We start from the raw sequence: 14,068 nt of genomic DNA on the forward strand, positions 1-14,068 counted from the left end.
TGTATGTGTCTCGTATACAAGAGGACTGCTCTTTGGTGGACCGGCAGAGAGAGAGAGAGAGAGAGAGAGAGAGAGAGAGAGAGGAGGCAATCCGAGCCCTCTGATTGGCTTGTTTGTGCCGGTAGAGGAGAGAGAGGGAGAGGGTTTAATGAGCGACGAGCAGCGCACCGACATGATGGAGACAGCCTCAAGGTTCCCTAAACCTAAAAAAACATATATCAATATGAATCGTATGGTACATGAATACATTTATTATATAAAATGAGTTATAGCAGTTTCCACTCCCAAAATGTCCCATTATAAGTCTGAGAAGTAACTAGATTATTATTGTTTTTTTCTGACGTTTCTCTAACTTTTTTTTTACTTGTTAAACATTCCAGTATTTCTTAAACTCAAACAATCTGAGAAAAAAGAATCCAAGTTAAACTGCTCACAACTTATGTCCACAAAGTTGTGACTCTGAGAGTCACATGCCCAAAACAAGTTGTGAACTGCTGATTTAAAGGACTTTTGTTTCATTGAACTTTTTTCTGCTGAAAACCACATATATGTGTATTTAGTAGTGTTGTTGATAGATTCGGGTCCAAATCTTGAAATTGAAGTGCAAAGTATTTTAATTCTACATATTGTGTTATACATAGACATGGTGTCTACCCTCTACTGGTTGAAACACCGCTAATGCAATTGAATTTCGCTATTGGCTGATCTGTAGGCACATGACATACATGGAGGCAGCATTCATCACAAACCAGGCAGCAACCAACCTCCTGACTCCTCTGGTTGTATAGAAGTCTATGAGAAAATTACTCTACTTCTCTCTTGATTTATTACCTCAGTAAACATCGTAAACATGAGTTTATGGTCTCAATCATAGTTTCAAGTCTTCTTCAATACAGCATGATGTTCATTTAGTAGATTATGGTCCATTTAGAGTCAAATAGACCATAAAGCAGGGTATGCTTTAGGACGGGCTTACTGTGATTGACAGGTCACTGCCTTTACCAGAGACACATAAGTCTCTACGTCACTCTTATGCATTCCAAATATGGTAACTTCCGTTCATTGGTTGGAATAAAAACAACATGGCGACAGCCATAATCCAAGCCAAATTGCCAAACTCGAGGCTTCATAAAGGCAGTCCACAAACCAATGGGTGAAGTCATGATGACTACATCCACGTCTTATACAGTCCATGCACGCGACAGGCGTGACACGCTACAATCCAAAGTTGAGCTAGTCTCAACGTTATTTCAGCGCCCCAATGACACGAGAAAGCATCAACCAATTATAGGTTTTTGTTCCACCCCATTCTGTTCCATCTAAAATCTACGTAACGACATAACTAGAGCAACAATTGCTTTGGCAAAACTTCGCCGACAACGCAGCTGGCCATGTTTGGCCATTTTGTTGCTTTTGTCACTCGTGAAGTGTGAACACAGCATTATGCTAATCACCAGCAAACACATATCCCAGCCTCTCACGTAAACTCAAATTCCCAAATGTTTACATGAGGTCATACTGTATTTTGTCACCGTGACTGTGACTCACCGTGATATTGCACATACCCAACCATAATCATAACAATAGGCAGCCAGACAGCGATTAGCATAAGCTAATTGAAAGGGTCGGCTAACGGCTAACTTGAATGGTCATTTAAAAACATTTCAGCTAATGTTAAATGTTAAAGTGACGCACACCAATCCCAGCACTTCATGTGGTGCTTCAGCCAAAACTCTGTGGTTTAGTTACTTTTAAATTGAATTTGTAAATCCAACCCCACAGTGTTGCCCTAACTGTGCCCACTAAGGAACCCCAACGGTCCCGAGGTCATAGTTTAGGAACCACTTAGGCGTGATTGTATGAGGGCAATTTTAGAAGCAGAGACTTGGCAAATATCAAAGAGTCTATGAAGGCTTGAATTCACTAAGTTTTTCTCCTTCAATATTTATTGGCACAATTTTCTGTCTTGAGGGTTTCAAGGATTAAGAAATACTGACACCTAGTGGGTTTGACATCAAGGTTAAAGAGTGGATCACCAATGTCCACACCCTGAAATAATGTAATGAATGAAAGGATCACACACACTAACTGACACACAAACCTTAGACAGGGCAGATTTTCATCTTACGCTATTGAATACCGGTTGGTTTACGGGGCTCGGGACAAATAGGGTTGGGGGAAATATGTGTTGGGGCACACTCAATGTGGGCCATATGTCACTGGCAGGTTAATCCAGTTATGTCAAGGGTCACCAACCATTCATTCATGTCAAGGATTAAAAACAAGTCAACATACAGTGATTGTCATTGTTTTAAGTTTTTTTTTCTAAATGAGCTAACAGTTAAAAAACAATAATAGTCCTTTTTGCCCCCCTGAGCTCTGGGAGTTGAAGGACCGCAGTTTATGTAATTGTGCAGGCTGTTGGTGAATATAGTGTTTATTAGACCCTCGGCAAACCCAAAATAGTCACTGTTCCACAGCTTTATTTTGATAGATATAAAGACTTGGGTAATGAAGGAGGTCGCTGAGTGAATCATTGTTATTTCCCATATTTAATTACATGTATCACCAGCCTATAGCTACGTCTAGTTACAATTTCATTCATACCACTTTAATAGTTTTACATACAGCAAACAAGCACACAGACCGAAGCTGGCTTGGAACTCAGCAAACGTCTCCTAAATCTACTTTACGAGCGTTTTCATCCCCGCTGCTGCCAGTTTCAGTTGGAAGTGAAGTCGGCGTAAAGAAGATAAACAGCGCCATCTGCTGGATGAGCTCCTTAGACGTGACTCATCCCGTGCCGCCCCGCCCACTTCAATGCTTTCTTATTTCTGTCCAATCACAGAGAGAATACAGGGTGATGCGTTTAAGAGCAACACATTATCAGCTTTAACCGTATAAACAGCCTCATTCTTTGCCGATGTCTGGTGCGACTCATTTGCGACACTGTAACATCTAGCTCATTACGACATTCTTATATTGCAACAACGTAGCAGCATGTAACTGTGGCTGGTGTGTGCGTTCCTTGGTTCTTAGGACTGTAATTATTGAAGAAGAGCCACTTCATGGAAGCGTGCAGTTTTTTAGCATCACTCTAAAACGACAGAAGTGAACTCATCTTATTATCGCCACGTACCCTCATCTGCGTAGTTACCAATCACCCTGTTATTGCCCGCCTTTACATTTTGTGACATTTCATCTGCTGTGTTTTGCTAAAGATAAAATAAACTATGGTAGCCTAAAGGGTACCATAGTTAGGGTAACGTACAATAAAAACAGTACTTGAATGCATCACGGGATCTCGTGAACTGTCATGGCGTCTCCCTTGAAGGGGGTTTGGTGCCGGAGAAAGTAGCCGCTGTCATTTATCATCTTCCTCGCGCGTGCAGTGCAGTTAACCCCGACCGAAGAGGCTTTTAGGAGCGGGTAGTTAACATGGGCACCGTCCATGCTAAGGTAAACTGTATTTCTTCCTGACTGAAGCCTCTCTGCGGGTTTGTGACCATGACCTCCCTGCATGGGCAGTGCTGGAGGCTGCACACTCACCAGCATTGTACTCAATGTTCTGTCACACACCGATTGTAAAAGACGTGCAATGCAGAACAATGACGGGTGAACTTTAGTGTACACCGGCAAACTCTGCGTATTTAAACGGTGTAGCTATGCCTCTAATTGATTTGAACGCCCGTGATGCTGTTAATACATGCTGGACAGGGTTTTCAAAATAGTGTGGGGATGAATTAGTGGGCCTTTGGTGCTTTCAGACGGTATTTACAGAGAAGAAACAAGAAGGCGTTTCGTTATCTCAGAAGACTATAACAAATTCAGAAAATGGTTCCACTTGTCTGTAACAGTCTCACTTACAGTTGAGCTATTTACCTCTATCACCACCTTAGAATAACCAACAATACCCCCAAAAGTATCAAGTATCAATATTCGTATTTATCTTATTATTTATACTACAACTTATTGAACAAGTCGACCCTCGTGCTCAGAACTCTGTCTGAACTGAGTCGCCAATGCGCAGTGACATTCACTGCCCGTAGGACATCAGACACTCTCGGCCTGTGTCCTCTCATAACGCCCCCACCTAATGACCTTCCTGCCCTTTTTAAAGGCGTCATACATACTTTCTTTAGTTATGTTGTTGTTTTGGATTGTGTTAGGATTAACTGTAAAGTCCCACCTTACCTGACTTTATGATAATGAACAGAACAAAATGCAAACTCAGAAATTAAGTGATTGGATGACTCCACTCCCCTGTGGACAGAGTAGGATTTAAAAAGGGGCTCTTTGCATTAGATTGTGCAGGTGGTTTCATTTAAAGCCTTGTGCTCATCTTTGTTGTAGAGTCTGGATCCTCTCCCGATGCATGGCCGGGACTTGGGCGTCCACCCTGATGACCTGGTGGAGCCTCCAGAACCGGAGCAGGAGTCCAAGCAGGAGATCCTGGAAAACAAAGATGTGAGTAGTTGCAGTAGTGCTCGTATCATGGCAGCTCTCGTAGTAGGTTACACTTCCCAGTTACAGCCAGCAGAAGAGCGGAAGAACGACACCAAACTGATCACCTCTGCTTGCTGAAAAAGAGAGCGCAATCACATTTTTTTTTAATGTGTTGGTATCTGTGACATGATGGCAATGTGAAAGTAATCCAAGTGTAATATCTTTGATCGCAGGTGGTCGTCCAGCATGTCAACGTCCAGGGTCTTGGACGAACTAAAGAGGACCTGCTCGGCTATGAGATCTCTGAGGTTTTTCACGCGAAAAACCTCATCGACGTATGTATTTCCGACTGTGGCGTGGTTATAGCACTCTGACTCCTGAGTTTTATAAAGATTAAAGTAGATATGTTTTATGCAGAGCTCTGTTTCTGTCTCGGTTACAGGTGATGAAGAAATCTCACGTCGCCAGACAGAAGCTGCTCCGTCTGGGAATCTTCAAAGAGGTGGAGGTCCTGATCGATACATCTGAAGGTAACTCATTCTTTCCCAAAAACAAGCCACACAATGGAATGCCAGGCTGAAGAATTAATCACGCTTTATTTTTAAATCACGATTTTGGCTTCCAACGATTATGAAAACAAGATAATCGACATAAAGTGATTATTGTGCCGCATTTTGTTTCGCAGTAATGATCTTTTGATCTTTTGTTATAAATCCAGCGCACCCCTTTTACTTAACAGCGGTAAGCTTTCGCCCCGCTCCACCTCGTCTCGTTCACTATGCTTTGTAGCTGTGACTTTCTTTGCTGAATCATCACCATTTATATCTATGATTGTGTTCTTCATAGATCTAGCCTCTTAACTTTGTTCTCAGAGTGCACCAGATTGATACATTTCACTTTGAAATGTACTGTACATATTGTTCAAAATCCATGTTCCTGAAGTCAGTGAGTAATCGTGTTAAATAATCATGATCTCAATATTGAACAACATAATCGTGAATAACTATTGTCATAACAGAGCAGCCCTAATAAAATCATCTTCTATTGCCCCAACCTGAAATGTGAAAGAGAATGGTACAGTTCATTAAACATCCGTCTGTATTTCTTCTCATGCTTATTTTGGTAAATGTTGCTGTGAGACATGACTGCATGCTGTTTTTCTATTGGATGACGGCCATGTGACGTGAACACCCAGGAACAAAACAAACGTTCTTCACCCTGATTGGTTGTCCCTCCCCAGGTTCGGATGCTTTGCCCAACGGACTGGATGTAACTTTTGAGGTGACGGAGGTCAAGAGGCTGACGGGAAGCTACAACACCATGGTTGGCAACAATGAAGGAAGCATGGTGAGAGAAACACTTTATTATGCGCTATGGGTGGAGCATGAGAGCGTAGGATAGTTAACTAGTCTACTGAGGTTTCACATCATTTCGTTTTTGAAACAGTTTTATACCATGGCCATGGAAAGTACTTTGTTCAAACCGTCTACTTAGATTAAAGTTCCAGTGGACATTTTAATGACTTCTTTAAATCAGGTTTATTAGATTGTTGTAACTATAGCAACAATACCACAGCTTTCTATGGTGTTCTCTGCATGACACCTTGGTGTGCTGAAAAAGATATGAATCACATATTTAGCACTTTATTTTTACATTTAAAGCCTTTATTGGGGGTTTTTCGAATGTAGCTTCGGATGTCTGTTGTCATCTTTTATGATGTCATCACGTTATTGTGGTTATATAAATGCAAGTTATGGTTCTGTTAGATTGCTGCTGGACCGCCCTGTTAATACAGCTCCCTAATCTGTAACTGTGCAGAGGTTTAAATGCAATGAATAGACATGCAAAAACAAAAAAACACTGGGCAGCATTCAAATGTTGAGTTAGTTCATTTTCCAAGTATTTGGTCCAGGCCTACTAAGATAGTCGGCCTTTCTCACAGCAGACATTTGGACAAGTGTAGCCAATAGCATTACTAATGGCTGCATTCCAATTCAGATTGAGCTGTTTTTATGTGCATGCTGGCCCACTAGTTACTGGAACACTTGAGTAGAGCGGAGCCTCCAACAATATGTTATTGGTTACACCTGTGCCTTTCCTGCTATCACAAGTCAAATGTCGTCATCACAGTGAGCTGTTGGTAACTAGTTAAAGTGGCTGTGGGCTAACAGGATCGGTCCGGTCTTCCAGGTGCTGGGTCTGAAGTTGCCTAACATGTTCGGTCGAGCGGAGAAACTCACCTTCCAGTTCTCTTACGGGACCAAGGAGACGTCCTACGGCCTGTCCTTCTTCAAGCCCCAGCCGGGGCACTTTGAGCGCAAGTACGTCGGTGAATGTTCCTTATAGGCGCTAGCTTGACTGCACCGCCGTGGCGGCACAGTGATGGAGTTGTTTTCAGATTGTGTCCTCTGTTTCAGCCTCACCCTCAACATGTACAAAGTCACCGGTCAGTTCCCATGGAGCTCCTTAAAGGAGACTGACAGAGGCGCTTCTGCAGAATTGAATGTAAGAGAGTGTTTGTTTGTAACTAGATCCAGAGTAAGCAACCATGACCTAGAGACCAGTAAGAACGTGTAACTACTGTCACCCAGACACATTAACATGCTGTATAATCATAATCTATGATTCCTTTTTGCATTTAGTACTCAGAAAATAATCTATCTTGCTTGTTTTCATAAAAAAAACAACGGTGGCATTACGTAAACAAACTGGCATTCACAGGGTTACAATTCAGTAAATTAATGAATATTTTATATTTCTGTTCAGGACTGATGCTAGGTAAAGATTTAAATCTGCAAAAGTGGAAAATAATATGAACATATGATTTTATGGCAGTTTTTTGATGCTGACATTTATAGTCCTCTAAGCAACTTTTATTTCTTGTAATGGGATGCACTGTTCACTAAAACTTCTCCCCGTCCTCCTGCAGTTTCCTCTGGGGAGGACCAACCACACGCTGAAGTGGGAGGGTGTGTGGCGGGAGCTGGGCTGCCTGGCACGCAGTGCGTCCTTCGCCGTGCGAGAGGAGAGCGGACACTCGCTGAAATCTGCCCTCTCGGTATGGCTTTTCTAGCTCCCACTACACCCAACATTTCAGTTGAACATTTCAGAGCCTTCCTCTCTAGCTCCAACGACATCCAAAGTTACTGTTTTAGATTTTTTTTTGTCTTTTCCATATTTCATGTGATGTATATCATTTTCAAAGAACGTTAATGAGCGCTATAAAACCTCCACAATTTTGACAGAGTTCCTGTTTTGTTTGCAGCACACTGTGTCAATCGATTCAAGGAATTCCGCCATTTTCCCCAACCGGGGTGCCTTACTCCGGATCAACCAGGTCAGTGTGAACAAATAAGGTGCAAAGAACATTTCACACCGTGAAGTCACTGTAAGAGGCCATTTATTCAGTTACTGATTCAATAAATTAACTTTTTTCTCAATTCAAAAGAACAGTTTCAGTTTTTCGGACTTAATTTAGTAGTTGAAAAGTTTTACTTGAACAAAAGATGAAAATGCCTGAAAAAGAAGCCACAAATGAAGAACAAGTTCAGCTGCATTTATGGGCTGAATGGCATCTAAAATAGTCTTAGTTGTTACCAAAACCTCAGTGTTTGTTTCTTCAGTGTTACATGACAAAGAAACACAAATGTTAAAGTCCTCCCAGATCATCGTTGACGTGTTGAAACTCGACACAGTTCACGGTATAGTTTTGAAACATTAAAGTTGAGCTAGTGCTGACATTTTGGGATTTTTTGGCACCAGCAGAAGTTGTATTTCTGAGTTGCTTCTGCACCAACAAAGATGTTTTATCTGTCTGCCGGCAGGAACTGGCTGGGTACACAGGAGGAGACGCCAGCTTCCTGAAGGAGGATTTTGAGCTTCAGCTCAACAGACGACTCTTCTGGGACTCGGTGAGATAGAAACAAGTCACTCCAGACCTGTTTAACGAAGCTTTTTAGCTGGTGGTTTTGTTTGTAGTTGCATCAAAGAACCACCAGTGGGCGATAAAGCAGCACTAAAGTAGTTCTGTTGCGCTGAATAGTTTTTATCTTTTTAGGTTTTGTGTATATATAAACTCTTTGTGTCCTCTCAGGTCGTGTCTGCGTCTCTGTGGGGCGGGATGCTTTGTCCCATCGGACGACAGCCGTCCTGCATCGCTGACAGGTACAGAGGTGTCATCTGGCTCTGTCACATCAGCCCTCAACATATCACTTCCACTGAGAACACATTATTTGGGGTTCTTAATTAATTATGAGCTTACTAATTATAATAAGATAAAATAAGATAATCCTTTATTTGTCCCATAGTGGGGATATTTGCAGGATTACAGCAGCAAAGTAGACAGAGCAACAAGAGACATCAGTAGAAAAACAAATAAAAAAGAAATAAAGACAAAACGAGTACAATAAATAGTGAAACAGTAAAGTAAAAAACACACAAGCTAAAAATACTATATAATCAGATTGAGTGGTTGGATACACATTATTGCAGTATTTGTATTGCACATACGTACATTGATATTGGTATTGCACATGAATGAATGAGTAATTTGCCGGGTTTTTAAACGGTATGCGTGGTCTACTGGGAGCAGTGCTGGTTGTGCAGCCTAACAGCGGCAGGAAGGAAGGAGCTCCTTCACACACTGGGGGTGAAGCAGCCGGTGCACAGAGCTGCCAGTGTGTCCTGTATGGGGGAGGAGGTGTTGTCCATCAGGGATGATAGCTTAACCATCTTGCTCCTCTCTCCCACCACTTCCACTGGATCCAGTGGACACCCCAGCACTGCTGGCCTTCTTCACCAGTCTGTTCAGTCTTTTCCTGTCAGCAGTCAAGATGCTGCTGCCTCAGCAGACCACTCCATAAAAAATGGCTGATGCCACCACAGAGTCGAAGAAGGTCCTCAGGAGTGCTTCACTAAGTCAGACTCACTCCGTTATCCACTTCATACTGTGGACGGTTGGTGACGTAGTCCAGGATCCATGCTGTGAGGTGGTGGTCCACCCCGGTCTGCTCCAGCTTGTCCCTCAGAGGCAAAACTGGATAGTGTTGAAGGCAATGGAGAAATTCAAAAACATGATTCTCACAGTACTTCCAGCCTTTTCCAAGTGAGAGAGGCATCTGTGTAGCAGGTAGATGACCTCCACCCCGATGCCAGGCTGGTAGGCGAACTGAAGTGGGTCCATTGATGGTCTCACTAGGGGGTGGAGATGGACATGGACCAGCCTCTTCAGAATCTTCATCAGGTGCGATGTCAGTACCACCGGCCTGTAGCTGTTGAGATCCTTGGGGTGCGGGGTCTTTGGCATTAGTACCACACAGGATGTGGCACTCTCCCCAGCTTCAGGCTCAGGTTGAAGATGTGCTCCACTATCTCACACAGCTGGTCTGCACAGGTCTTGAGAAGTCTTGAACTGACGCCATCCGGACCCACGGCCTTCCTCTCCCTGCTCTTCTTCAGTTCTTACTTCACCTGGTTTATTGTCAGGGACAAGTTGAGGGGTGGGGGCTGTGTGCTGGAGGTTGGTTGTGGGGGGTGGGGCGCTGGACAGGAAGTGCAGTGTATGTGGAGGGTGGAAGGGAGCTGAATGTTGTGGAAGGGCATTATACAGGGGGTGCAGCAGCAGGGAGGACTGGCGAGGGGGAGGGGAGGATGACTGATCAGATCTGTTGAATGATCATTCACCCACGTTTGGTCCCCCACAGGCTGGGAGTTGGGTTCCCTGTGGCCAGACATGGTTTTAAGGCCCTTCCAGATCCCACTGATGTTCTTCTGCTGCAACTGATCCTCCATTTTTATCCTATATCTGTTTTTCCCTTCCCTGATCCTCCTCCTCAGCTTCCTTCTCCTTGTTACCTGATCTGAATGCCCCCTACTTTTCCTTGAGGAGGGCCTTTATCTCAGGGGTAATCCAGGGTTTGCTGTTACAGTTACATCGTACAGTCCTGGTGGGTACGGCATTCTCCACACGTCTGTTATACAGTGTGTGAGCCTGTCGATGTCCTCCCCATGGGCTTCACTGAAAAGCTTCAGAGCCTCATCCACCTCCTCACACCACCTTTTGACTCTGCGAGTGACTGCTGGCTGTCTGTGCACGAGGTTTCTACACAGGCAGGAGGTGCACCAGGTTGTGATCAGATCTTCCCAGGGGAGGGAGAGGTGATGAGGTGTATGCCTCCTTGGTGTTGGCATAAAATAGATCCAGTGTTTTATTGTCTCTTGTGTGGCATGTAACATATTGGTTGAATGTGGAGTGGAGGACAGAGGGGCATGATTAAAGTCACCAGCGATAAAGAGTGCATCCGGGTGTTGTGTCTGCAGCCTGCTTGTCGCTGAGTGGATGACGTCACAGGCTACTATCTCAGGCTGGTTATTTTTAAGAAGCTTCACATGGAAATTGACCCATTCCTTCAATGTGTTGTCATTTGTCCCCCAAACGTTCCCTTTTTGTTTGTTTGAGTAGTGTTTTTGCTTTAACTTTGTGCTATTAATGCCCCTTTTTTTTTAAATGGCAGACATGTGATTTTGACTGCACACTGCACTGAGTGATGTGATGCACCGAGCTCATGATAGTTGTGTGTTTTGACCAGGTTCTACCTCGGAGGTCCCACCAGTGTGCGAGGGTTTGGGATGTACAGCATCGGGCCGCAGAGTGAAGGTACAAAGCTGTTCAGACGGTCGGTCATGGAAAACTTGACCTGACGAAATTGCTTTAGAATGTTAGTTGTATTTAAGATATGGATTTTGGAGAAATGACCATTCATTCATCGTTCATTTAATTGTAAAAAGGGAGCATCTCACTCACTGTCCCAGACTATAAAACAAAGACAAGAAGCTCTTGCAAAAAGAGAACATCTTATCAAACCTGGTGACACGGTGGTTAAAAGGACAGTCTGGATGTTTAGAAGTGGGGTTTGTATGAGCTACTTCTCCATAGTCAGTGTATTACTACAGTAGATGGAGTTTGGAGAAACAGACAGGTAGCAGCAAAGCAAGGTACTGCTCTGGATGTATTATAGACACATAAAAGAATCCATATCAGTTTAAATGTATGTTGTATTTAGCATTTTTTTGAATATTTTCCTTCCTGTCAGACAGCCCTTTCTGGCGGGGAACTGAAGCCGTTAGCTCTGCTTTCTTCATCGGCACAAGACTCCTTTCACAAAAACAGTAATTTCATCTCACAGAACACAGGAGTTGCTGGTCTACTGCGGCATGGATCGGTTAGTTTGTTTGTGTCTTTTGTGACTTTAGTGTTTTAAAGGGTTATTTCAGATTCACCAAAATCCCACAATAACACAAAGCAACTAACCAATCGAGGCGGCAGTAGTCCAGCAACTCCCGTGTTCTGTGAGGTAAAATTGCTGTTTCTGTAAAAGGAGTCTTGTGGCTTTGAAGAAGGCATAGATAACGGCTTCATGTCCCCGTCAGAAACGTCTGTCTGACAGCCCCACTAAAAAACTTCAGAACTATCCCCTGATTATACCATGTAACCTCAAACCCAGGTTTGATTCCAGCTGGAATCATTTGTTGCACATCATATCAGTCTCTCCACAAAAAAAGAAGCAAGTAAATAAGGAGCTGCAGCTGAATTTACTATGAATGAAGTAGTGTAGTACAGCAACGTATCTTGGTTTAACGCTCAGTCTGTGCTCCAGGTGACTATCTGGGTGGAGAGGCGTACTGGGCGGGCGGCCTGCACCTCTACACTCCCCTGCCCTTCAGACCGGGCAAGGGCGGCTTCGGAGACCTTTTCAGAACGCACTTCTTCCTTAACGCGGGCAACCTCTGCAACCTCAACTATGGTGGGTGGACTGAAAACGGGCCTAGATGCATTCAGGACCGGCCACAACAGCTGACTGAACGGCAGCATTCTTTCTTTTATAATTCTGAGCCATCAAATAGAAATGGTAAATGATTTCAGTGTGTCACACCTCCCAGGTGGGCTTTGACATGTGGTTATGTGTGCAGGCGACGGCCCCCGGGCGCACCTTCAGAAGCTGGCTGAATGTATCCGCTGGTCGTATGGAGCGGGCATCGTGCTGCGGCTCGGCAACATCGCCAGACTGGAGCTCAACTACTGCGTTCCCATGGGAGTCCAGAGCGGAGATAGGTAGACCAGCGCTCACTGACGAGCTGTGTGTGTGTGTGTGTGTGTGTGTGTGTGTGTGTGTGTGTGTGTGTGTGTGTGTGTGTGTGTGTGTGTGTGTGTGTGTGTGTGTGTGTGTGTGTGTGTGTGTGTGTGTGTGTGTGTGTGTGCGTGCGCGCACACACTCGCGCGCACGAACTGAAAACTTTACTGGGAAGTAGACTCGTCTCGTTCAAGCTTTTTGAAGTCTGATAAACGTCCTCAAGGGATGTCACTTAAAGGAACAGTGGTTAACATTTAGAGGGAATTATTGGCAGAGATATAATATAATATTCATAACTATGTTTTCAATAGTGTGTAATCAGCGTGAAACTAGGGATTATTGTCGTTAGCTTAGAGTGAGCCCTTCATATCTACAGAGGGAGTGGGGCCTGATGCAATCTGTGGGGAATGTATGCACCAGGTATTGACAGGAAGGAAGAATGCATTGAATGACAAAATATATATTTCTGGTTTTGCTGCATCGATTTTGAGTGCTCCTTTCAATTAATAAATTGTAACTATGCTACACAAAGCACAGTGTGATAAAAGGACTTGTCTCAGGATAACAGTCCTCACTTCTCTCTCTCCTCTCGTAGGATATGTGACGGTGTCCAGTTCGGCGCAGGGATTCGCTTCCTGTGACCTTATCACTCCACTGCCCTCCGTGCTCCAGCAGAGGCTGTGACATGATAAAGGGTCTTGTTGTTTGTCACCTGTAACTTGTTGTAGAGTGTGTAACACTAGCATGGGTCCCTTGTCCTCGAGAGACGTGCCTGACACCCCCCCAAACCTATTGACATGCACCAGTCGAGGCTTTTGAACAACGAAGTGCCAGCGCTGGGCCATAAAACTAGTGAAACTTTTGTGCAGTACAAACAGTTTGTTTGAATTTTGCAGCGCTGATACCTTGTCTGGGAAAAAAAGTCATCTATCGGTGATTTCACCCACTGTGTTTCCTGAGGTGACACAAAGTAAATTATTTTCCAAAATGTTAAAGAGATTTCGGGCATGTTCCCCGTTTGCCTTCCAGGAAAACTTCTGATCTAGGAGAACGACTTGTTAGTGTTTTAGTTTTGACACCACGCACTCTCCTGTCGTGATGGGAGGGATCATACCGATAAAGGCACTCTTTAATCAAAGCAGCGGTGTTGGAAGGAAATCCAAACCTTCATGCCAAAGCAGTTGCCTGATGTGAAGAACGGCGGGTTGACCTCTCGAGGTTGGGAACCCCACCCTCCTGAGCAACATCCACCACCAGTGCTCTTACCGTTAGTCCTCTTTTTTTGATGTTGTTGAAGCTATTCACAAATAAATCTCAGCTGCTCCCTTGGTTTGTCTTTGTGCTTTCTCAAATACACATTCACTAATCAGGTGGGGAGAAGGACAAAATGCAGGTATCGCATCTGGATCTTGTGCTTCATTCGTTAGTGCTCATTGTTTCTTGCCTTTTAACGTCATGTATATTTCTTTATCAAGGCCATTTTAGGACTGACC

At 44.0% G+C, this 14,068-nt stretch overlaps 1 protein-coding gene across 1 annotated transcript; it reads left to right on the top strand.

Moving 5' to 3' along the window:
* The first annotated feature begins 3,300 nt into the window (after nt 1–3,300).
* On the top strand, nt 3,301–13,904 carry samm50l (sorting and assembly machinery component 50 homolog, like). Its single transcript, XM_068717062.1, has 15 exons — nt 3,301–3,459; nt 4,354–4,467; nt 4,680–4,781; nt 4,889–4,976; nt 5,687–5,793; nt 6,637–6,767; nt 6,864–6,951; nt 7,376–7,504; nt 7,712–7,783; nt 8,271–8,357; nt 8,540–8,610; nt 11,034–11,101; nt 12,102–12,248; nt 12,415–12,556; nt 13,171–13,904. The coding sequence occupies exons 1-15, from the start codon at nt 3,439–3,441 to the stop codon at nt 13,214–13,216; spliced, it is 1,413 nt and encodes a 470-aa protein (XP_068573163.1). The 5' UTR covers nt 3,301–3,438; the 3' UTR covers nt 13,217–13,904.
* Nucleotides 13,905–14,068: the final 164 nt, after the last annotated feature.

The sequence above is a fragment of the Cebidichthys violaceus genome, unplaced genomic scaffold (assembly GCF_023349555.1).
Source record: "Cebidichthys violaceus isolate CVI_PGR_0920_01 unplaced genomic scaffold, fCebVio1.0.p SCAF_21, whole genome shotgun sequence".
Lineage (NCBI taxonomy): Eukaryota > Metazoa > Chordata > Actinopteri > Perciformes > Stichaeidae > Cebidichthys > Cebidichthys violaceus.